Here is a 24,755-nt window from a genome sequence, read left to right as displayed (position 1 = left end):
CAGTACAGTTCCCACAAGTATCTATGTGGATCACCTCTCCTAGCTCCATCCAGTCTTTGGTAAAATACTGCTTCTCATTGAGACCCACCAATCACTCTTAAAAATGTTAGGCTATTTCCATACATACTGTAGTCCCTAGAAGGAAATGGGTAAAGGCTAGCTCTGTGGCCTTCTTTTTAGATTCAGGGACTGCCTGGGGATTTGATCCTTCCTATAATCCTGCTTGTAACAACAAGTCAAGCATTTTATACAGTAAAGCTTTCCTTGCAAGAGAATCCAGCTTAGTAGCAGAGTAGGCACCAAGATATACTGTATTGTTGAGACTGGTACTGGTGGGGAATAGCCACTGTGGAAAATGAAAGGAAGCTCATCACATGCCCTGGAAGGTCTACTTAACTAGCAAGATATAAGCCAAAGAGGTGGTCCTGCGTACCTAAGGATATCGGTCATTGCCGCCCACATCTCCAGCATGTAATGATTAGTGGACACTGGAAACCATGAAACGTCTGTTCTGCTGGTAGTATACATGCTGGTTTTTGCCTGTCTTGAGTGCTTTCTGAGTGCACTCAAGATAGGAGATAGTGTGGGGCATTTCCAGACCCCTGCAATAAACCAAATGTGGCAATAAAGTGAGTCATTTTGCATTTTTTACATTTCCCAGTTCATATAAAAGTTATGTTTTTCTTGTACTTGCTATGGTTGAGATATGAGGTGCTCCCCAAAACCTCATGTTTAAGACAATGCAAGAAAGTTTAGAGGTGAAATGATCGGATCATGAGAGCCTTAACCTAATCAGTGCATTAATCTACTTGAATGGATTAACTGGGTGGTAACTATAGGTGGGTACTGTGTGACTGGAGGAGGTAGTCACTAGGGGTGTGGCTTTAGGGTATATATTTTGTCCCTGGTGAGCGAGACACTCTCTCTGCTTCCTGATTGCCATGTCCCAAGCTGCTTTCCTCCTCCACACCTTTCTGCCCTGATGCTCTGCCTCACTTTGGGCCCAGAACTGTGGAGGCATCTGTCTGTGGACTGAGACCTCTGAAACTGTGAGCCCCAAATAAACTTTTCTTAAAATTGTTCTTGTCAGGTCTTTTGGTCACAGTGGTGAAAAAGCTGACTAAAACAATACTGTGGACTATTAATTGTGCAATACATCATTTTTAAGTAAACAATGTACATACCTTAATTAAAAATACTTTATTGCTAAAAAGTGCTAATGATCATCTGAGCTATTGGAAAAGTCGATACCATTGGACTTGATCAACACAGCATTGCCACAAACCTTCAATTTGTAAAAACCACAATATCTGCAAAGTGTAGTTAAGCAAAACACAAATACTGGGTGCAGTGTTTGGTGTCAGTTTAAACCTGAGTCCACTGCTGCTAGTAGATCAGAGTGGGCATTTTAATCCCAACACCCTTTATCAGGCTCAAAACATTTTTTGACATACCATATAATCTAGATACTTACATTTGTTCATGGTTTTTCTTCCCTCACTAGAATGCCTGGCACACACTAGTTGCTCAATAAATATTTGTTGAATGAATGAGTGAGCAGATTTTTTTTTTTTTTTTTTGGCATCCATTCAATGCCAGGCGTAAGACATGATAAAGATAAGTAACAGAACTTAGCCTTTGTGTTTTCTAAGAAATTAGAATATGGGTATGATTAATAGTGAAATCAGCTAGGTTTCCCAAGTCAGGTCAGGAAAGAGTGCCATGGAGAAATATGTTTCGAGAGGAGTTACATCTTATCAAGGACAAGATGAATGAAAGCTAGAATTTAATAGTAGGACTTTGGTATAGAGGGAAATTTTATGTTAGGATTGCTCCAAAAATCAGATCCTCTAAGCAAATTATTTATACAATTTGATCTTCATTGTGGTCCAAGGGAGATGGTATTGGGAGGAAACGTGGCCCCACCGTGCTCAGTATAACCTTAAAAAAAAAAAAAAAAGTATATTTACTGTAAAAATAGAACACAATGGTAAAAGAATAAAAGGATTTTAATTTTCTTTTCTTTTTTCTTTTTTTACAAGCCATTGTGTACACATAGCATTGTAGCATTGGAAATTTTAGCAAATCATCATCATCTCTTGGTCTAGCATAATGATTAAGTAGTGTGCAGATATTAATTGAAAGTAATTATTCAGCTCCTTTTAACATATGGCTAGCTACATCAATATGAAAGATTTCTAACCACGAGCATCTGGGCTTTTGTGTAATTTTCAAATGCCATAGATGAATGTTAGCTCATAAAAGCAATCACACATATTTTAAAATAACTTCCCATCTCCGTGCCTTTGCTCATGCTATTTTTTTATTTTTCCTGGAATGGTCATTTTTTTCTTTATGCATGTATGCAAATTCCTCCTTGCTCTCCCAAATCCAGGCTTTTCCTGGCATTGTCTTCCTGCTGAGGGTTCTCCCCCTTCAGGTCAATTGATTAATCGCTTTCTTCTCTGTGTTCCCAAAGCATTTATCACAGGGTGTGGGGGTAATTTATTTACCTGCCTCTGAGTTCCAAGAGCATCTTCATCTTTGTTTCTCTCATAACTGGCATAGTCCTTGTCCCTGGTCCCATGATGCATGTTCACTAAATGGTTATTGAATTAGAGGATTAGAATATGGTTACTTCAACCACTGATTCATCCAGCAAATATTTATTAAGGGCTTTTTATATGCAAGACACTTTGTTATTTGTTTTAAAGATACTGAAGAAATAAATAAGAGACCCGAGTTGTTAAAACTGCTTAATATAGTTTAATAAGGAAAAAGTAAATCACTCATACAAGGAACTATATACATGGTAGAAAGTGTTATCTTCATGGGGGTGTGTGTATGATTATCGTGTGTGCTTATCTGATTGCTTCCTATCGGTTTTCAAAAAGATCTTCTAATTGGCTAAGGGAATATTTTTCCTTGTTAAGTGACTTAAAAACCTGAATCCACACAATAATTCTTTTGCTGTCTCAGAAATTTGGTTCACTCTACTGAATCTAAAAATACCCCTCTTCCTCACTTTAGTTTGGTGTGCTCTTGTAGACAGTTGCATCAAAGCCCTGCTCAGGGGTTATGCTTCTACTTGCCAAATACTGTACATTTAAAGTCAAAAGAGAAAGTTCCTTTTGGTGCCTTAAGGTATGAATTTTATGCATTCCCTGGTTTTTAGAAGTCATCCTAAGTGATAAGTCCTTCACACGTTGCTACAAGCTCATTCCTAATTGCCATTAGGAAATTGGCTGTAGAAGGCTTTTGACAAGTTAACAGTAATGTCATTGAAAGAGTAATTCAAACAAGATTTTAACTGGAATGGTTTTTTTGTTTTGTCTTGTTTTTTAGATTGTAGAATAGTTTGAATGCTTAGTATTTAATTTTATTTACACCAAAAGCTTTTTTTAAAAAAAAATAGTGAATTGGCCTTGTCCACATCACGGCATAAGATGTAAATAGTAAATAGTTTGTTAGTAATAGAGTTTTAACTGATATTCACCAAGAAAATTTTCTGTTTTTCTTTAGACTTGGATTATCACTTGCATTTATCTTCAACTGCTCCTGTTTAATCCTCTGGTCAAAACTAAAGGGATTTGTGGGAATCCTGTGACTGATAATGTAAAAGACATCACAAAATTGGTAAGTAAGGCCTACGGTGTGCTTTTCATTATCTGTGACTCCTGCTTGTCAATCAGAGATTGTTTTTCTAGTTCCAAATTTCATATTTTTCTAAGACAAGGAAAGGAATCATTGAGTTATTCTGAAAGCTTTCTAGAGAGAAGACAGGGAAATCTTCAAGGAGCTTTTGGTGATAAAATTGGCCTTTGTACCCCACCGTGGTGACTTTCTTTGCTGGTCTTGTCCCCTCAGTCATGGCAGCAAAGGACACTGGAGAGGTCACTGTGTGCTGAGGTCCAGCCCGTTTGTCCATTGTCTCTTGAGTGGGCTCCTCATTGTCTGTGTCTCCTTCACATGCCTTCATGCCCTTTTCTAACAATAGATCTGAGGTGACCACTCTCCCCTGCTCAGCATGAAGACCCTGTCACAGATGGGTAGTGTTCACTCCCCCATCAGTTGGAGCTGGAGAAACGATTAATTGCTAAATATGGAACAGACTCACTTTCCACATTTGTCACACTGAAACTCTTCCCTCAGCAGAAGCCTTTGTGCACTGGTGCCCCTTGGGCACTGCCAGCCTCCTGCTTTGCTGCTTTTAAGACTCAAGCTACAGAAAGCATAGCACCTCTGAAGTGCTTGCTTTCAACTCTCTAGATTGAGGGCAGACCTTACGTCCCCATTTGGACAACTGTGGTGTATGAGTTAAGATGAACAAGGTTTGAGAAGCGTTTCTGTAAATTCCTGGTTCAAAATAGCCAGTTAGGTGGCAGTCTGCTATTGACTACAGAACAAGGTAATGTAACAATAGGGAAGAAATGAGGATTGTTATCTGGAGGGAAAAAAGTATACATATTTGAGATAACAGTATATGAAGAAGAGAGGCTACTTGTTTATCTTTCCTGCTTTTGATATATATTCCTAGCTTACATGTTTTATTTAGAATTTATTCTAGAACTTCTAAACAGAAGTTCAATCCTGTAGTCGAAGTCTGGCTAGCTTAGCCTTAATTCAGAAGTAGAAAAATAAACACACGCACACACACACACACACACACACACACACAATTCCTAGGATGTTCAGACTTCCCAGGCTTTCTTTGTCTAGCATTCATGGAGCCCTAGGTTCAATCCCCAGCACTGCAAAGATAGATAGATAGATTGATAGATAGATAGATAGATAGATAGATAGATAGATAGATAGATAGATAGACAGACACATGTGTTATTTGATGCAGCAACTGGAGATGTATCCACATGTTTACTTGATGGACTAGTAAGCAAAGCAATGTAACTTTTGCCTACTGTATACCCAGCCAGTTATTAAGCACAGACATGGGAGAAGATTTTTTTTTTTTTTTTTGTTTTGTTTTGTTTGGGGTTCTGTTTGTTTGTTTTGTACTGGAGATTGAACCCAGGGACCCTTTGCCATTGAACTACATCTTCAATTCTTTATATTTATTTTTTATTTTGACATAGGATGTCACTAAATTACCCTGGATGGCCTCAGATTTGTGATTTTCCTGCCTCAGCCTCCCAAGTTACTAAGATTATAGTAGTAGGCCATCATGCCCAGCAAGGCAAAAGCAAGTTTTAAAAACATAGATGATGGTCCTCTTTCTTAAGTTTTATGTTAGTTTATCACCCAAGAAACAATACTAAACAGACAATATGTGTTTATATTCTGTTTTGTGTCTGTGAGAAGGTGATTATTAGACATTTGTCTGGTGAATATGGACATTATGAACACCTTGAGCACCAACAGCATCCGGGTACTTATTAAACTTACAGTCGCCTAGACCCTACTCCAAGGATTCCAGGCATCTACATTTTTTCTGACTTTTTGAAAGTAATTTAAGAAGCATTGCTCTAGATTGTCTATTCTGTCAAAGTTTAGAGAACAAAACATGTCTTGACCCTATTTTAACGTCAGTTCTTATTATGACCAGTTACTCCTGCATTGTATAGATTTGTGAGAATGTCAGGGTACCCCAAAGCTCCAAAGTATGCTTAAAGTAGGTTATTGGGAATTGCAACTCTTGTGGAGCAGCCTGTATAACCATGGAACTGAAAATGAGCTGAGGAGACCTGCACTGGTCCTAAGGAGCAAATTTCAATGAATTTAGGGGCCAGTGAGGCATAGATGGAGATGTGTGATGTATCTGATCCCAGATTGAACATATCCAGGACTAACATGATATTTAAGAAAACTTGCTGGCAGGCATTATTATTTTCAAAGTATTTAAGGAATATGACTTAATAAGCACTACTTCCTGTGAAATGTCAAACTGATATTTTCAGGTGGCATAGGTACGTATTATAAGCATCTTCCAAGATTTTCTATTCTTGTCTTTAACCACCTGCTTATTATCAACCTGTTACCTATCAGCTGATACAATACGAAATGGCAAGAAGCATTCATAAGATGAGAAAGTAGTGCCCAGAAAGGGATCTTAATTAACACTGACAGTAAACTATAATATTCCTCACTCCAAGGGCAAATGTCAAATCAATAAGATTAAAAAAAAAAAAAAAAAAGAAGAAGAAGAAGAAGAAGAATGGGGGTTTCCTCCTAATAGTTGACTCAGGGGTAAACAATTTTAAGAGTTTCTGAAATGAAATTAGTATGTTTTCTTTGGACAATATGTTTTAATAAACCACTTGAAAATAAGTCAAGTTAATAAAAAATAGAGTTCAGAAGAAGACTTTTAATTGAGTAAGTTCCTACGCAGTTCATAGCCCGTATTTTGTAGAGGAGGATATAGAAACATATAAAACAATCCTTGAGCTCAGAGCACTTACAATCTAGTTTGGGAGATAAGCCTTTTAAATAAAAATATGAATGCATGTCATCAACCCCATGATGACAAACATAGTATAACACAGGGCCCAATCTGCAAATAAATTTATAGGTTAAAAGAATGAGTTTGGGGAATCTGGCAGATCTGAGTTCAAATTTCACCTCTTTGACCTTGAATGCATAACTACCTTTCTATACCTCAGTTCCTACTTCCCAATTTTTAAATTTTATTTGTTCTAATTAGTTGCACATAACAGTAGAATGCACTTATTCCCAATTTTATGGTGTAGATTAAGAAAAGGTATTTTTAAAATATGTTTAATATGTTGATCACATTCTCATTGTGCCTCAGTTTCCTTGCCAGTTATAATGGGGAGATTAATAGTAATAATAATAATTAATCTCATAGAGTAATTGTGAGAATTGAGTCAGTAGAACAGTGGCTGGAACATAGTTAAGTGCCCTCCAAATCTTAGCTATTCATAGTGGTAGTAATAATAGTGGTAAAATTTGTAGGATCACAGGATACTGGATCTGGAAGGGAATTTAGAGGTAATCTAAACAAACTTCTTTATAATAAAGAAAGAAAGAAACTGAGACACAAGGGTGGTGAACTCAGCTCCTGGTCCCATTTCCAATGTTGTCTTCAGGAGCAACAGTTTTCAAACTGGCCGCATAAGCCATTCACCTTTTGTTTATATGTCTCAGTTTCTGAATAAGACTTGGCATGAAAAAAGATTCAAGTTGAAGAATGTGTGACAGTCCTTCTTCAGCCAGAGGTGGTAGGATGTCACCTGTGAACCATCCAATCACAGTCTCTTAGGTACTTATTTAAGGTACAGCTGTAAGGGCACTACTGCAGAAATAGAATGTCAACTTGTGACAATGGGCTGTAGGAACCTTGATGCTTCCAATGAACAGCCCACAAGATAGTAATTTGCTCAGAAATTCCAAGACAGCTTGAGCTATGATGCTTAATGCTTATGGTGTTTTTTTTTTTTTTAAAGTTTGAAAAGAAGTGTTTCCATCCTAACTCATTCATTGTACTAATTCAAACAACAACATGCATGACCATTGAGTTATATGGCCCCTATCACAGCATTTCTCTGAAGAATGGAAGGGCAAAGCATCTTGATGACGTCAGGAATACCAGGTTATTTGAATACCAGCTCTACAAGATTACCTGACTGTCAGACCTCAGACAGATAACTGACCCTCCCTGGGATTCGGTTTCCTGATTTTTAAAATTAGAAACATGGATATGATCAATCATTCTTAATCTTGGACTCATAAACTTCGTATGTTTGTACATGGGCCTCTGAATTGAGATTTATGTCCATGTTCAAGGATAAAGTGTGTCCTTTTCATCAAACCTCAGAGAAGTCTATGACCCCAGAGAAGAACAAAACTACCAAATTAGAGAACTTTGTAAGCACTTCTCATCTTTAATTAATTTCATCCTATAATTATATTTCTTCATAATGATGTGCCTCTTGGTGTAGTTCAGTAACGCGTGGACTGAGGGAGATTGTACAAAATAAGAGGAATTTGCTTTGCAGGCATAACCTTGGTACATTTTATTTGAGGAAAAGAAAATGAGCTTCCAGTATGTTTCCACCTTGTGAATTTCTTCAACCGTGCTCATTCCTTTGCATTCTCTACCAGTTCTGCCCTTGAATTAGGTGACAACTTGCACTATGCCCACAAACCTTAAGTTTGTTTGCATGGGGTGATTCTCATGTCACTGAAGCACATGATTTATGGCTTTACATTTTTTTTTTTAATTTCTTCTTGGACACTTTGTACTGCCCCTACAGTCCCCATGGTTTTTATTTGAAATCCTTCTGGCATGTTTACTTAGCATAATAGTTCATCTATTTACAGAACGTTTTACTTTGTTTCTGAAATATGTTGCAAGACTTGTTTTAAATGGCAAACTCAGACCAATCTAAGGAAAGAGTCAAGTATCTGGGAAGAGGATAAATCAAACTTTAAAAACTTGTGTCTACGGATAGTTAGAGTATTACTACTTGTTGATGTTCATGTAAAGAGGAATCCAAATATTGAAATAGTTGAAATTAGTTTTCTGTACTCTTTCTTTCATTTGTGATGTTTTTCTTTCATTTGGAGGGAATTTAATTAAATGTGACTTACTTTTAAAAAATGTTGTCTTTTAATATCTGTTGAATGATGTATTTGTCTTTCTCAAAATGTTCTTAAAAGTAGGTTGCTATCCCATCACTGTATTATAAAGGTGAAGTTGAATTACTGTCTTCAAGGTCAGCCTATAAGTCAGTAGACTGGAATTAGAACAAAAGAGCCCATGGCTTTCCTGGTCTTGTGGTAGGCTCTTATTTTAAGATTATATCAATGCACGACCTTGGAAATTAACATAATGAGAAGTGATAAATATATCCTCAGATAGCAAATTTTAACACTTTGGACTGTTGTGATTAACTCTGATTTTTATTTTTCTTCAAATAGTATGCTTTTTGAAGTGCATTGCCTTAGCATTCAAGTGAAGGATTTCTAGATGATCTTTAAGCTTTTCTTCAAATGACTTATGCAAACCTTCTTTTCAAAAGTGGAGGTCTCACATAACGTTCTTTGGTCTTTGAAGAGCAACATTTTGTTAAATGAATAGTTTTTGAAGTTTATTTTTATTGGATTGTGATATTTAGCATTTCAGTTTCTGCTACTATAGTGGGTAAAGTTTATTTAAAGCTCAATTCAAGGACAGAAATATTAAAAATAATATTTATAAAAAACTGTCTAAATGACTTGCTATCTTATAAACCTTATCATGAGAAAAACATTTTTTTTATTCCTCCATAAGATAAAACACTTAGATGTTAGTTCTTGCTGCTTCATACCTTTTTAAAGTGGTAGTGATGGTGTGAGTATCCAGTTACCAGGCAAAGATCATGTTAATCTCCAAGGTCATGTATTACTATAATATACCATGGATTGTATCCTTTGGTTTTCACAATCCTATCAGGTAATTAATCCTACTCCCAGTTAGAAAACTGAGATCTAGTGATGATTAGTAACCTGACCATCATCGCCTGAGAAACAGAAAGATGAATAGGGGTTTGAACCCATGACTCCCTCTTTGGAGCACAAGAACTCATTTTGTATTATAATACATTCCTAAGTACATTGAGATGAAAGTTTCAACTGTGTTTTATGAACTCTCATGATAATGTGTTGGATTTTATTTCCCGAGTACTAATTACCTTATCTTATTGTGATTAGGAAGCTATCATATTGTAGAAGCTCTGTTAATACTACTTAATTGTAATCATTATCATAAGTTGTACATACGTGTCTTAGTCCATTTCCTCTTGCTAATAACACAATGCCACAGCCTTGGTAAGTTATAAAAAGATTTACTTTGGCTCACAGTTCTAGCACAAGACTGAAGGGCCACATCTGGTGATGCCTTCTCATGGCAGAGTCCCCAGCAACAGTGTGTCACATGGCGAGAGACAGAGCCAGAGCGAGACCTAATCAAACTGGCTTTTATAGCAGACCCATTCTTGAGGTCACCCATTAATTCATTAATTGCAAAAATAGATTATTACATTCCTGAGAGCATAGCTCTAACCACCTTTTGAAGGTCCCACAGATCCCATCTCTTGATATCTCAGAGTGGAGACTGAATTTTAGCAAGAGATTCAGAGGGAATAAACCGTGTTGAAACCATAGCAATATGAACTAGACAAAAAAATCTTTTTAAAGAGTTTTAATCTCCTGTTTGATAAGAAACAAGGTATTTCTCACTGAAGAAAGATGATCTAGAAAAGTTTTCTGAAGTTGTCATCTTAATATTCTTTTAAGTCAGTTACCTTTCAAAAAAGAAAAAATAAATAAAAACCACTCAGACACCCTTTGAAAATTAAAGGTAATTGGCCTAGTAAGTTAGATTTTTTTTTACTCAGTATTAATAGGAAATAATTTCTCAAGAGATACAACCAAAAAAGCATTTTCCTGTGTTATTTCTGAAGGCTAGACCATCAACGTTATAGTTAGCTGTTTTACATAAGTGAACTATGTGTTTAGATAGAAGTGTTGAGTTTTTTCTCCTCTGCAACCATGATTCTTAAACGTTGCTTGCTGTGAGACTGCAAACCATGAACTCATTTCCCATAAAGGTTGAGATACACTGAGCATTTCATAAATAGTGTCAAGAGAATCATGAGTCACTACTACATTTTAATTCCTCCCTTGGGTGACAACTGAGACTAGTAAAGGTCTTGCCACAGATGTCCATGTGGCTGCTGATTTCATGAGACTTAGGGACCTTGATGACATTTCAATCATGAGATCCAAAGATTTTAGATCAGTGACCTCAAGAGGAGAGGGAGTTAAGCCTTCTGACTTTTAAGTTTTTTCTCTTGAGTCCAAATACCTGCAGGGTTTGGTATGCAGCCAGTGCCAATTTGGCTTGCAAAGACTTTTTCTTGGATGAATTTTTAGCATTTCCGAATGCTGCTCTGGTTTGTAGTTTTTTCCCAGTGTCACTGAGTATGGTCTATCCTCAGAACATCAAAGAAGAGAGCAATTGGGGCCTTTCTAGTAAAGTCAGCCCATTCAAGTAACTTGTTTTTACAGTTTTATATATTTTATAGTCTGGCATAATACTGACATCCTTGTGCTCCAAATCAAAGCCCTTTGGAATAATTTTGACCTTTGGTAAAATTTCCCATCAATTAAATCCTTCAATTAAATCACCCCCCCCCCATTTTTAACCCTGAACTTACTTTAATAGAATAGATTTAAATATGTAGCTTTAGTTACTTAGCTATTTAAATCTACCAACAGGGTATCTCCATGGAATGTAAGCCAAGTTCTTGTTTTTCTAGAGACTTCTAGTCTCTGCATTGATATTTAACACATTTCCAGCACTTTACTAGTAGTCTATTAACCTTCCGCCTCTGTTCCCTCTACCTCTAATCCATCCTTCCATACTAATCTTCCTAAATTTTGCTGTCATGTTTCTTCTCTGCCAGCCACATTCAGTGTTGCACTGCTGCTTTTAGCACAAAGTTAAACCAGACTCAACTTTTAGTAATTGTCTAGTTCACTTCCTTTGTTGTACAGAAAGGAGTAGAAGGTTCACAGGGGCAATATGGTGTGCCTAAGGCTGCGGGACTTACTGTAGAGTCTGGTAGTAGGTCTGTTGTGAACCTCACAGCCTGCCATTTGATCCCCTGAGGCAAGCATTCAGTAGGCACCCTTCTATTGTGATTACCAGACATAATTCTTTCTTTTCTTTCTTCATTTATTTTTTTACAGGGGACTGAACCCAGGTGGGTTCTGTCTCTGAGGTACATCCACAGTACCCTTCCCCTTTTTAAGACAGGGTTTTCCTAAGTTGCCAAGGTTGGCCTTGAACTTGTGATCCTCCTATCCTCCTGCCTCAGCTTCCTGAGTTGCTGGGATTATAGGTGTGTACAATCATGCTGGCTGATTTTTTTTTTTTTTTTAACCCCTGAGAATTGAATCCAGAGCCTTGTACCTACTAGTCAAGTACTCAACCACTGAGCTACATCCCCAACCTCCTAGCATATTGCTTACATCTTATCTATATGGTCTCCCAACACATCATGAGCTTTCAATTTTCTGCCTTTGCACATGACTCTTCTCTATTTAGAATGCCCTACATTATTGCATTTAATACTCATTGACGCTTATACCTATTCTTTTCACACAGGTTATTTAATCCTTACAGAACTGTTAGATAGATTCTTTTATAATTTCTATTTCATACATATGGAAATTGAGGCTAACAGAGATGAAAAACTTTCCCAAGACTTCTGAGTTAGCATGTGGCAGCACCAGGATCCAGCATAAGCAATCTGTTTTCAGAACCTGTGCTGTTAGCCCCAACATCAGTGCCTCTAAGGAACATCCTCTGAATGCCAGGCCAAAGTTTCCTTCTACTCTATAAAACTTTCCACAGTGATCAATATGCATCAGAGAAGCTGAATTTATAGCAAGGTTATTTGTGCTTTCTGAATGCTATTTGACATACTATAAGTGCTTAGAAAGTAATATAATAATGTGTGAAATGACCATAAATATCTACAGTTTGACTTTCTTAGTTCGTTTCCAAATATAATTGGAAAGGAACCAATGAAAGCCAGGAAAATCGTTACAGGGAAATTACTCTGTAGCTCAGTGTGCAGGGCACCAGCTCACAAAGCCAAGTTTATATCCTGCCTCTAGTAGTTACTCCTGTTGCCTGTGACCTTGGAGATGCCAGATAACCTCTCCAGCTCTCTGTCCTCATTTGTAATATAAGCTTAGTAAGATATGTCTTGTGGGATTGTAGTAGAGACTGTATATGAAAACTTATCAATTGTAAAGCTCTTTTAAAAAATATTATTTTTTAAGCCGTACTACAAACTAAATGTCAAAAAATCAGCTTCATTCAGAAATATATCCCCCAAATGATAGAGTGTAGAGAGTTCAGCATCGTAGTCAGAAAAGTTCTTGTAAACTGTTTGACTTCTTTGAACCACATTTTGTATATAAATTACTCATCAAATGGAATTAGCCAACATATCCTTTTTATTTTTTCTATCTTCTAGATATACACTCTAAATCTAAGTTTTATTAATACTTAGTCAGTTGATTGCATATTTAGCTTTTATAAATACTGTCAATTATGCTTTGGAAGGGGCTAGATGGTTGCCTGCTTGTGTTCATTCAGCATTCCTGCCACTTCCATGTGGCATGGCTTCTGTTTGCATGGTTAGTCCGTAATGAAGAAGCATGTTGTTGCTCAGTCTCATATTCCAGCTTTCATACCTGCAAAGGCGTCCATTGTGTCTTTGCCACCCGGGCTTATGTCATTTCACTTTTCAAAGGTGGGGATGGAGATTCAGAAGACAAAAAAAAAAAAAAAAAAGCATGACAGGAATCTGACTGATGAAGAGGAAGAAAATTAAGTGCACAGGGCAAGAGAGACAGTTCCTAAAATAAAAATGCTATTTTCTGTAGCTGCCCAGATAGGTTTCTAATCGGTACTAAAGCTTCTACTCTCTTACTAGGAATGACATGAAGGGGGATAATGGTGGAGACTTTACGGTGGCACATACCCAGGGCAGGCATCTAGAGAGGAGATGAAGACATGCAGTGAGGCAAGGGAGGCTCTGTTAATGGGGGACTTGGATTTTAGTCCCGACTTAATGCCTGGTGGCCATGTAACCTTATTCATGTTACTTGACCTCTTTGAACTTCTGTTTCTTCACCTATGATAATGCAGTTTAAACCCTTAATGAGCACAGTGCTTGGCACACAGGAAGTATTCAATAAAAGACACTTTAACTATTTTATCATCAAGTGAGCTGAAGAAAGAGCCACCAACCAGGTGTATCAGTGCAACATTAAAATGAGTGTGAGGTGGTACCACTGGCAATTGGACAGTGGAAGTACAGTGGGACCAGTTACTACTTTGGCTCCCCTATGGCTCCTTATGCCTTTGCCTGGATGGTTTTCTTACCACGTTGTTCTCAGATTCAGTACGCTATTGGCAAGACCAAAATGAAACTTATGGCTTACGTTGTGAAAGACTTGTAGGAGATGACCTAGTCCTGCAAACATGCATATGATCTCAGCTTCCTGTGGGGAAAAAGACATCTTCAATGTCAGGCTGAAGTGGTCAGATGGCTTCGAAATTATTTGCCTATCTAGCTCTCAATAAAGATCATGATTGACTATTTAAAATGCTTTTGGCACATTCACCTATTAAATGATCATTTGACATAGGTAACTGGATCTCTATTGTACAATTGAGAGAAACCAAGGTACAGAGAGTCTAGATTATTTATAAATTCCCTGGTTCCAAATCTGTTGTTTTTTCACTTATTCCAGAATGATTCATATCAAAACTATGTTTGACATTGTTTTAAAACCTTTGAAAATAAGTAGGTAAGCACTTGAAACATCTCAAGTGTTCAGCCCAAGGTCAGTGCATGTATTTATGTTGTAAAATTCATTCTTTTTAAATTATTTACTAGTTCTTCCAACTCGAGTATCCACCAGAATCAATGCAGGACCTGTTTCGGTTCAGTAGTCTGAAATGGCTCCAAATTTGCATTTCTAGCAGCTTTCTGTTGATGGTAACACATCACTTTGAGGTTTTGCTTTGAGAATCACTGACTAAATGAGCATACTTTTTTATTAACTCTATGGAGGAATAAGTTGAAAACTAGTCCTAGAAGAGAATTCTAAGACTACAAGTGGAAGCTGAAGTTCATATCATCTTTCCAAACCTCAGTAGGTCATACTTAATTCCCCATAACTGAATTTGTTTTTTGGAGAGTGTGTTTGACTACAAAGGGAAACGGAGGATAAATAATATGACTAATTGATGTGTTTGAACTTTCTCTCTCTCTTTTGTAGGTGGCAAATCTTCCAAAAGACTATTTGATAACCCTCAACTATGTCACCGGGATGGACGTTTTGGTATGTAAGCTGTACATCTCCAAGTCTCCATTTGGTAACTGAAAGAAGATATGGAATCATTCATACTGATATAGGACATTACCTGCTGTTTAGGGCCTTGCTACTGTGAAGATTCAAAAAAGATATCTTTGAATTTGACTTTCTAAGCTTTTTTTTTTTTTTTCCCTCAAGCAATTGCTAAACTTTATCATTGATCATTTCAGCACATAAGCCTTAGACCTATACACCCAAAGGAAATAAGGTCACCTTCTTTAGATCTAGACATATATTTCTCTTTTTCCCTGATCTTCTCTTAAAAAGGTTTGAGTATAAAATTATGTCAATTTTTTTAACCTGAAATGGTCTTATATAAGTCTCTCTCATTCCTATTTGAGAATACAAAATATTTTCTTTCTGAACATATTAGCAGTACAATAGATTCCTTGAACCTTATGATAAAAATATGTGCTTATGATTATAATATTTTATTACTAAAATTGAGAAGTTTTGTTTTTCTCATCACACAATATCAGAATTCATACATTAAAAAAATTCAAGCAGAACAGCATAATACACATATATCAGAGCTTATCAGACCTTCCCATTGTACAATATTGGCTTCAAATATATTTACTCTTGAGGAAACATTATAACTAACACCTATGTATGCTTCTTCCCTACACCATGACTTCCCACTTTCTCTTAGTGGTAACAATTATTCTGAGCTAGAATTTTTCATTTCAGTACATGTTTTCAGGTGTTGAGCTAAGGACACCATCCCCTGGAGTTGTGTAAAAGTGATAAAGTAACCCTGCCTGTTCTTACACTTTATGCAACATATGCTTGTATACATAAGCTATCGAGCTTTTCGTATATTAAACCAACCCCCAAAAAACAAAGATCAAATGTTTTATCTGATATGTAGATGCTAATCCACAATAAGGTTGGGATAGGGTGGGGGAGAATAGAAGTTCAATGGAGTAGACAAAGTGGAATGAAGGGAAGGGAGAGGGGGTAGGAAAAGGAAAAGGAAAGACAGTGGAATAAATCTGCAATAACTTTCTTATGTACATATATGAATATACCACAGTGAATCTCACCATTGTGTACATCCACAATAAAATTAATTAAAAAAATAATAACTATGGATAAGTGGCAGAAAGATCAAGAGAGGGAAGGGAAAGGTTGTGGGGAGAAGGAAGGGAAAGGAGAGGAAATGGGGTCTGAATTAGAACAAGATATATTCCATGATTTTATAATTATGTCAGAATTGATTCTACTGTCATGTATAACAAAACAAAACAAAGAAAAAAAAGAAAAAAATTTAGTGTAGGGACTGGGGACTATAGCTTAGTGGTAGGGAGCTTGTGGGGCTGTGGTTGCCACTTATATTTTTCATCATACTTTTTACATATTGTTCCATGTTCATTCATTTATATTCTTGGAGAAAATTGAAAACCATCTGGGCTACTTTCTTCTCTGCAACTCTCATTTTTCTGTAATTTACCAAGTACTTATTGTATATTGACTATGTATAAGTTGTTTTACATTTTGATAATTTTGGTGACTCAATCAAAATTATTTACCAATTTAAGCACATCACTGTGTGCTTTAAAATGCCTTTCAGACCCTACAGTGCTTTTATTTCAAGAGACTGTTCATGGCAATATATGTATTTTTTGAACTAGTAAACATTTTAGTATGAACTGCCTGAAGTTCTTTAGAAGTCCTTAGAACATGAATCTGCATGTGGAACCCTGTTTTCTTCAAGCCTAGCTCAAAGTCTATTGAGTCAGAGAGAGTTCTTTGGAAACAGAGGGGTAGAATTATGGCATTCTGAAAGTTTTTTAATCCAGTCCTTTGATCACTCAGACAGTAAGTGTTTGGTTAAAGAAAACTATAGAGCCAGCACTTTGCTGGACACCTTGAGAAACACACATATATCAATTAGGCAATGGCCATATAAACTTGAAAACTCTGGTAATATTGGGGTGGGGGCATTGACCTGGTCTTTTTATAACCCTTTCCATTTGCAAAATGATGTCACATATTTTCTCCCTGGATGATTAGAAAAACCCTGTGAAGTCGGTAGGATACTATTATTATTCCTATAGGAGGTTTGTATTTTTCCTGAGGTTACACAATTAGAAAGTGACAGTCTTGAAAAGAAACCCTGGGCCTTCTGACACTTAACCCAGGGTTGCAGAGAGTGAGAACCTGAACAATTTCATTGCTGAGGAAAGTGCTGGGAGAGAAGGTTCTAGGTCTCAAAGAACCACCCCTGCTCCTGACTACATCAGCCTTTAGGTTGATGATTGCCGAATTTACTCAAACAATCCTGCTGCTCTTTGCAAAATAACTGTTAAACCACAAATAACTAAATAGATTATTTGGTGCTGGTATAGTCGTAGATGGCGCTAAATCATAGATTTTAGTGTTGGCTGATGATAGCAAGAGCCAGAGTTGTAAAACTAAAAGCGATTTATGGCCACATTTTTTGTGCCTGTTTCTGTAATTCAGAAAAGTCCGCTATTATTTGATCTTGGCATGATGTCCTGGAACTACTGCAGAAACATTGTTCTTGGCCACCATAGTTGGCAGGAAAAACAAGCCTATGCGTAGGGCTTTGAGCAGAAACTGGGGGTCTCACCCTTTGTTTTACCTTCATTTAAAATTGTTAATTTCTGCCAAGACCAGAGGAGTTTCCCAGTGGAGAGGCCGCTGATTATTTGTCAGTGGTCAGAGTCCCAGCTGCCATATCTTTTGTCTTGAAACAATAGAGGGTGGAGTGGAAGTGGGTGCCAGAAAGATTCCCTGGGGCCAAAGCAGTAAAATTCTGCCTTTGGCACTAGAAAGAAGAAAAGCTCTGGAATAGAAAACAGTTAACTTTTACTTTTAAAAAATCAGGTAAGTACTCCTGAAAAGGGGAGTCTACTTTCCTAAGGACTTTCTTAGAAAATGACCTAGCAGATTCCCTCTTGCAAATAACAGGTTGTGATCCACCAGTTGGTATTTAAATCCAATGATAATTACCAATTCTATTTTAAAATCTTCAAAACTATAATATTACTAGGTGGTTAGGATTCCCTTTAACTTCCTAACCTTAAAAATACCTAGACATTTCTTAGCCTTTTCATTTACCAGTAATGTTACTGTAGAAAGAACAAAAATTGAGTTGCTGAATTTGTGCCACACATCTGCATTCATTCTGTTGTCTGTAACATCAATAAACTATGAGTCGTTTGTTTGAGTAAAAATTCTTCACCAGTTTTTAATTAAAGTGAATTATATATACACAGTTTTCTTTTACCTTTCTACTTGGAAATAATTTTAGATTTACAGAAAAGTTGCAAGCATATACAAAGGGCATCATATACCTTTTCATTCAAAATCACCTGTTTTTAACATCTACTTTATCGACTGATGTTTTCCTGTGTGTCCACATGTTATTACTTTCCTGAACCCCTTGAATGAGTTGTGTACATCATTGCTATTTACCTCTAAATATACCAGTATAGATTTCCTAAGTAAAGAATGATTCTCTGAACTACAGAAGATTTTCAATAATTATAATACTTTAATCTATCGACTGAAATTTTATAAATTTCTTTTCCTCTGGCCCAAAATTCAATCTGGGATCATTTGCACTTGAAGATCAGGAGAATGATGGCTTACCAAAGATGTCTTCTTCTGTACATTTATCCCCTTACATGGCAAAGGGAGTTTGCAGATACGACTCAAAGTGTTGATAGAGGAATATTATTCTGGATTATCTGGGTGGGCATAGTCTAATTTGCAGGAGGAAGCTTTATAAAGGGTGACTGGTGTGTCAGAACTGAAGAGGGAGTTTTGAAAATGTTACTCTTCTGGCTTTTAAGGAGGAAGGGACCACAAGCCAAGGAACATTGGTAGCCTGCAAAAGCTGGAAAAAGGGCCTTCAGAAGATACCACAACTCCAATGAACACCTCGATTTCAATTTGTTTGTTTGTTTGGTTGGTTTTTGTTTTTTTTGTTACCAGGAATTGAACTCAGGGGCACTTAATCATTGAGCCACATCCCAACCCTTTTTATATTTTATTTTGAGACAAGATCTTGTTAAGTTGCTTAAGGCCTCAATAAGTTGCTGAGGCTGACTTTGAATTTGCCATCCTCCTGCCTCAGCCTCCCAGGCCACAAGGATTACAGGCATGTACCTCTGTGCCTGCTTGATTTCAGCTTTCTAAGATCTATTTTGTATATAAGAACTGTAAAATAGAAATGTGTGTTGTTTTGAGCCATCAAGTTTGTGGTGGTTTGCTATAATAGCAAGAGGAAATTAATATAGATCATGTGGATATGGCATTGAAATTTTTGAATGAGACAGCCCTCCCTTTAGTAAAGTGTCTCATTCAGGCCTTTGACTGATGGAGCTTATGCACTCCAAGTCATGATCCTACTTTTGCTACCTCAGATTATCACATTCAGAGGCACAAAATGTCCACTTCCCCCCCCACAAAGCAGTTGGTTTCTGTCATCTGGGTTAAGGTGTTCAACAGTTTCTGTACAATTAGCTGTCTTTGGGGAAACACTTTAAGACATGTAAACACCCTGTTCCTCATCAGTGTTTCTCCTATAGCTGGGCATGTGGCTCAGTGGTAGAGCTCTTTCCTGGCATGTGCAAGGCCCTGGCTTTGATCTTCAACACCACACAATGAAACGTTTCTCCCATAGATTTAAGATCTATAGATGATTCTTCCCTGAAGCAATCCTAGCTGTCAAGTCTTTTATCAGATTTTAATTAAGAGTTTTTAAAAAATTTTGGTGCTAGTTTTGAAAGGTATGGCTAAATGGGGAGGTTACTGTCCACATACAATACTGCTCCAACAAGAAGCCTCCCAGCCTTCGTCCCTCTGCTGCCTCCTTCCTCCAGTATGTAAGGTTTCACTTCTGGGCTCTTCCACCTTCTTTGGCCTGGTCCTGCTGCCCTTGGTTCTTCCCATCCCCCTTATAATCCAAGGGTTTGACATTTTAACTCTGAGTAGACAGAGTGACTTAAAAATAATAATGATACATTTGATCATCTCACGCCCCTCTCCTTCTTAACACACCTCAAATGACTTCCCATTAGATCTTGGAAATAGGGACAGGACTCTCCTTCAACAAGGCCTCCAAGATGTGCCTCTCGATATCCTTTTCTAGTCCCTGGTCCTCACATGTTCCCTGCTTCCTCCATTTCCTCTTATGTGACTATCTTTGTACCTGGAATTCTGAGTGGTCCTTTGCCTACGTGACTCCTGACACTTTTCCTAATTCAATTTCCCTTGTTTAAGGAGGCTTCCCTCACCTTCTCAAGGACACCAAACCCTCCTACTGAACTCTTTTCAGGGAACTCCTCAGAGCAGCAGTTTCCTCTTTGTTGTGGATTATTTAATTGATAATCTTCCACTAAATTGTAAGATTCATGGGGAGGAGGTATTTTCTTTTTGCTGTGTCTTTTATCGGTGTCTAATGAATGGTAGGCACTTAGTAAATATTTTCTGAAAGGAAGTGAATAAAGGAAGGAAGGGGGACAGTTCCCTGGTGTATAGTCACTCGTAATTTCCTCAAGATGCACATTTGAACTGAATAAAATACAGAACATTATTCCCATGAGATGCCTGTAACCCATCCCATAGTATCTGTGCTTCAACATTATTGTTATCTTCTTTTAGATAAGGGTGATTTAATGGAAGATCTTGGGTGTAAGAGTTGTATTATGCAATTTTGAGGAATCTTGGTTTTCTTGAGCTTTCTGTTCTGCTGTTTTTGTTTATGTATTTAAGAACCATCTCACTATTCCCATTTACCAAAGGCTGAAAGCCAAATTCTTGAACCTGATGTTTTTGACTCTTCATAATCTAGCCTCACCCTAACCATCTCATCTCATTATTGCATTATTCCCCAACACAAACTTGCCATCTGATACAGATGCGTCTCTGCCTCCTAAAATTATCATACATATTCCAATTCCAGGTCTTTGATGGGTGCTGCTCCCCTTTGCCAGGAATGCCCTTTCTTCTTCCATCTGTTTATCCAAATTCTACCCATAAGATCATGGCATATTTTGGAACTGAACACAGGCTAGTGGTTATCTCCTCCAAGGTCATCTTAAAATCTCTTTTTCTCACAAGACCTTTTTCTGTTCTTCTGGAAAACACTTTCTCTCCTCTCCTTTGTATGTATGTATGGCCAGGGAAAACTGGTGTCATACCTTCTTTATACTGAGCATTTTGCTTGATAGTAGAGACAACATGGTCAACAACACTGATACTATACCTGTCATAGGGACCTAACCTTATAGTTAACTTTTATTTTTATAGAGTTTATTCAGAAGCTATTCATTTTGGTGCAAGTTCATACTCCTTAAATCTCAGCTTAATGTTGTATATGCTGTGCATCTGTCTCAAAGTATTGTTCTAAGAAATAAGATATAAAAGACCTGTCATGCATATAGTAATTGCCCAATGGCATTAATATTATTTTGTTATGTTTTACTTTACTTCTTTCTATTTCCTCACTTGTTTTAACAACCCAATGTATATAGTAGCTACTCGAAATCTACTTACCAATATGCATTTTTAACTATTGGCAAAAATATCAGATTTCCAAGTGTTGATGGAGCTCATCTTATTAATTTAGACTTCTGTTGTTCTTGGTAACAATATTGAACTGAAGCTTAACCATGCACATGTACACACATATGCACACACACACAGTCCTATTATTATAGAAGCTAAAGAACAGAATGACACCCAAGTTTAGAATGGGCCAGGACTGGAACCAGCATTAGAATGCTATCAGGTTCTGCTTTTCCCATCTTTGAATCTTTCCAGATTTTTCTTGTATCCTGTGCAAAAGAGTTCTTCATGGTTCAGGTTACCCAGTAGAATATAACTGCCCCAGAACTCCAAAATTCACATAGTTTCCTCTCTGCTCAGAGACTGGTTTCAGTTCCTATCTGAGTATCAGGGACTTTTGGCAGGGATTTTCTGATTGACCTATTGAATCAGGTATCCAGCATCATCCAGTTGGCTATGCATTTTGCACTGTAAGATGCATTCAGAAGGTCCATCCCTATGATGTGAGGTACTTATACTTCCTAGAAAAAGAAGCCCAGTAAACAAATCTGCTTACCTGCCTCCTATGTAATAATAAAGATTTTTTTAAAGAAATAAGTATAAAATCAATAAAATGGGACACTAAATACTATTTTTAATTAGTGCTTTGTATACTGAAACTACAGTACAGAAGTCCATCTTAATAACTGATATAATAAAACACTGTTCAGAACATCCAGGCCATTGTTGTCTGATAGAAACACAAAGGGAGCCACAAACGTAATCTTAAATTCTTTCAGTAGCCACATTTAAAAAGCAAAAAGGAACAAGTGCAATTAAGTGTAATACATTTTAGTTGTCTTAATATACACAAATATAATCACTTAACCTTCTAGTTAGTATAAAAATTTTTAATGGAATATTTTATTTTTTGTATATTATTCAAAGTCAACTGGAGATTTTACAACTGCAACTCATTCCAGTTCAGACACTGAATTTTCATCAGAAATATTTACTCCATATTTAGTTCTTCATAAAATGCACTGTTGAAAAATGCAGGTACGCATACCTAAGTTTTTCCAAATACACTTAAAAAGTTATTGATTTTTAAATATAAAGAAATTAAATAAAGTGATAGGTAAATTAAAATTTTATTTCCTCAGTCTCATTAGACCTTGTTTTTAGTGATAAGTTACAAGTGGGTAGTAACTCCCATACTGATCTGCACAGATTAGATCAACCTCTTTATTTTATAGATGAAGAAACTAAAGCCCTAAATAGCTTTAGTGACCTCCCTAAAATCAGTCAATTAGTGAACTCCCTAAAAGTCAGTTGACAGATTTGAGACTCAAGTCTGAACCTCTGGTCTGTCAATCATTGTTGCCCTCACTCCCATGATGTCCCTTCACTGTGCTCTTTTAGGTCTGGCTCAGGGGCCATTTTTAGGTCTTCCCTGGGTAATAGCATGGATTGTAGTGCTTTGGTTGATTAGCATCTTAATTAGCTTGAGGTTTTTACATCACTTTAGTTCAAACGGGAAAATACAGTTTGCCTACTAAAAAGTGAACACAGAAAGATCCAAATGAATTGTTTAGGGAAGGACTGAAATAAATTGTTAGAAAATCCAGCTCATCCAAAAGTCAAGATTTGGGAAAACCTACACTAGCAATGTGAATGCACAATGTTTTGCCAAGTGCTTTTAGAGGAAGTTTTTAATTTCCCACCCATGTAAAGTTTGAGAGTGGCAGGCCACCAGGTAAACACCAGAAGGACAGTGAAGAAGTCCACTGCTGGCAATTGGCATTTGCTGTTTAGTTATCAATAACTAAATGACATGGAGAATATTGCATTTCCTTGTAGACTGGATTCATTAAACAAAGACAGAAAGAGCTATTTCCATTTCCAGGAGATCTCTTAATTGAATCTTAGAGCTAATGTGTCTGATCCAGATGTGAGAACTGAGGGTGGGGAACCCACCAGGAAATGTGTTCCAATTGTATGTACTGTGACCTTTCTCACCGCTAGAGGAACTAGGTGAGTGGGCGAGAATCCTGGTTTCTGATGTTTCTGATGAAACCCTGGACACGCTTCTTCACTGCTCTAGGAAATGGGTGGGACTGAACCAGATGCTTTTTGGTATTCCTTCTGGATACTCAAATTCTAACGACAAGGCTCTAGATAAGTCTCACTGCTCAGCCTGGAAGTCAATACTGAAAGCATAAAAAAGAAAGGAAGGCTTTATTCTCTGGGCATGTTCCTCTAATTCTGGCAAGAGTGTGATTTAATACATGTTGAAGAAAACAAAAGCCATCAAGCTTTTGAGATAAGAACCTGGGTGAATACTCCATGTGACTATCACGCAAAGGTTACAAGTCAGGACTTTTCTCCCTCGGTTTCGCTGGTTAATATTCCCCCCATCTCCTTCAGAGAGAACTCTCTCTGGTCAATACCAACTTTAGGCCCAGTCGGAAAGCACATAGGAATCTCTGTGAATAGCTGCCAAATGAAAAGTAGTTTGAAGTGCACCAGTAAACAAATGTTACAGATATATTGTCCACTATTAGCTTTTAATTCCATAAATCTTTTAGTGTCTACACTTAGATATTCTCTCTGCATCTAACACTGATGTGGGATGATGTGTGAAATTCTTTCATCTAATGAATAAAGTAGGGAGTGGAGAGGAGAAAGCTCGCCAGACTTGGCCAATCATCAGACGTTTTTAAAGCACATGGTTAATTTTATCCAGGGTCTCAAATTGATCAGTTCTGGGATTACAGAGGTGCTTTATCACACATTTTGTGGAATTCGTTTAACGTATTTTTAGAATTTTGTTTTGGTCTTAGAATGTGCGTGGATATTTATGTTGCTGCTCTTCAGTCACACTCCTAGTTGTGTTTAGGATGTTTTATTATTTTATGTATTTATTTATTTATTATATATTTCATTATTATTATATTTTATTTTCATGGTATCTTTAATCATTTAGAGAAATCATGGATGTGGTGCTTATGATACTTTAAAATTGCTAAGGACATTCATAGTTTTTAACAAATTCATCAGTGGTAGTGGCTTACCAGCAGGTTAGAGGTACTGGTTCAACATCAAGGGGTCCATTAACATTCTAGAATAATATGTGTTATAAATACATAGGAATAAGAAGTTCATGTGTTCTAGTAGTTCTAGACAGGATTGCTCTAATTAACCTGAGAACAGTGGTTAGAAATTACATGGAGTCACGGAAACATCCAGGCAGATTTTTCCATTGAAAGCATAAAATATCAAATTCCATGTGCTTAAGGAATTTGAAAACTCAT

General features: G+C 37.0%; 1 protein-coding gene across 2 annotated transcripts in view; it reads left to right on the top strand.

Moving 5' to 3' along the window:
* Kitlg (KIT ligand) overlaps positions 1–24,755 on the top strand; it is a 77,868-nt gene that overhangs the window by 29,223 nt on the left and 23,890 nt on the right. For both annotated transcript variants that reach the window (XM_047551138.1, XM_047551137.1), the window contains exons 2-3: positions 3,523–3,636; positions 14,824–14,886. In XM_047551138.1, the coding sequence (XP_047407094.1) occupies positions 3,523–3,636; positions 14,824–14,886 (177 nt within the window). The remainder of the gene's footprint in view (positions 1–3,522; positions 3,637–14,823; positions 14,887–24,755) is intronic.

The sequence above is a fragment of the Sciurus carolinensis genome, chromosome 4 (genome assembly GCF_902686445.1).
Source record: "Sciurus carolinensis chromosome 4, mSciCar1.2, whole genome shotgun sequence".
In the NCBI taxonomy this organism is placed as follows: Eukaryota; Metazoa; Chordata; class Mammalia; order Rodentia; family Sciuridae; genus Sciurus; species Sciurus carolinensis.
This window is presented reverse-complemented; position numbering and strand designations above follow the sequence as displayed.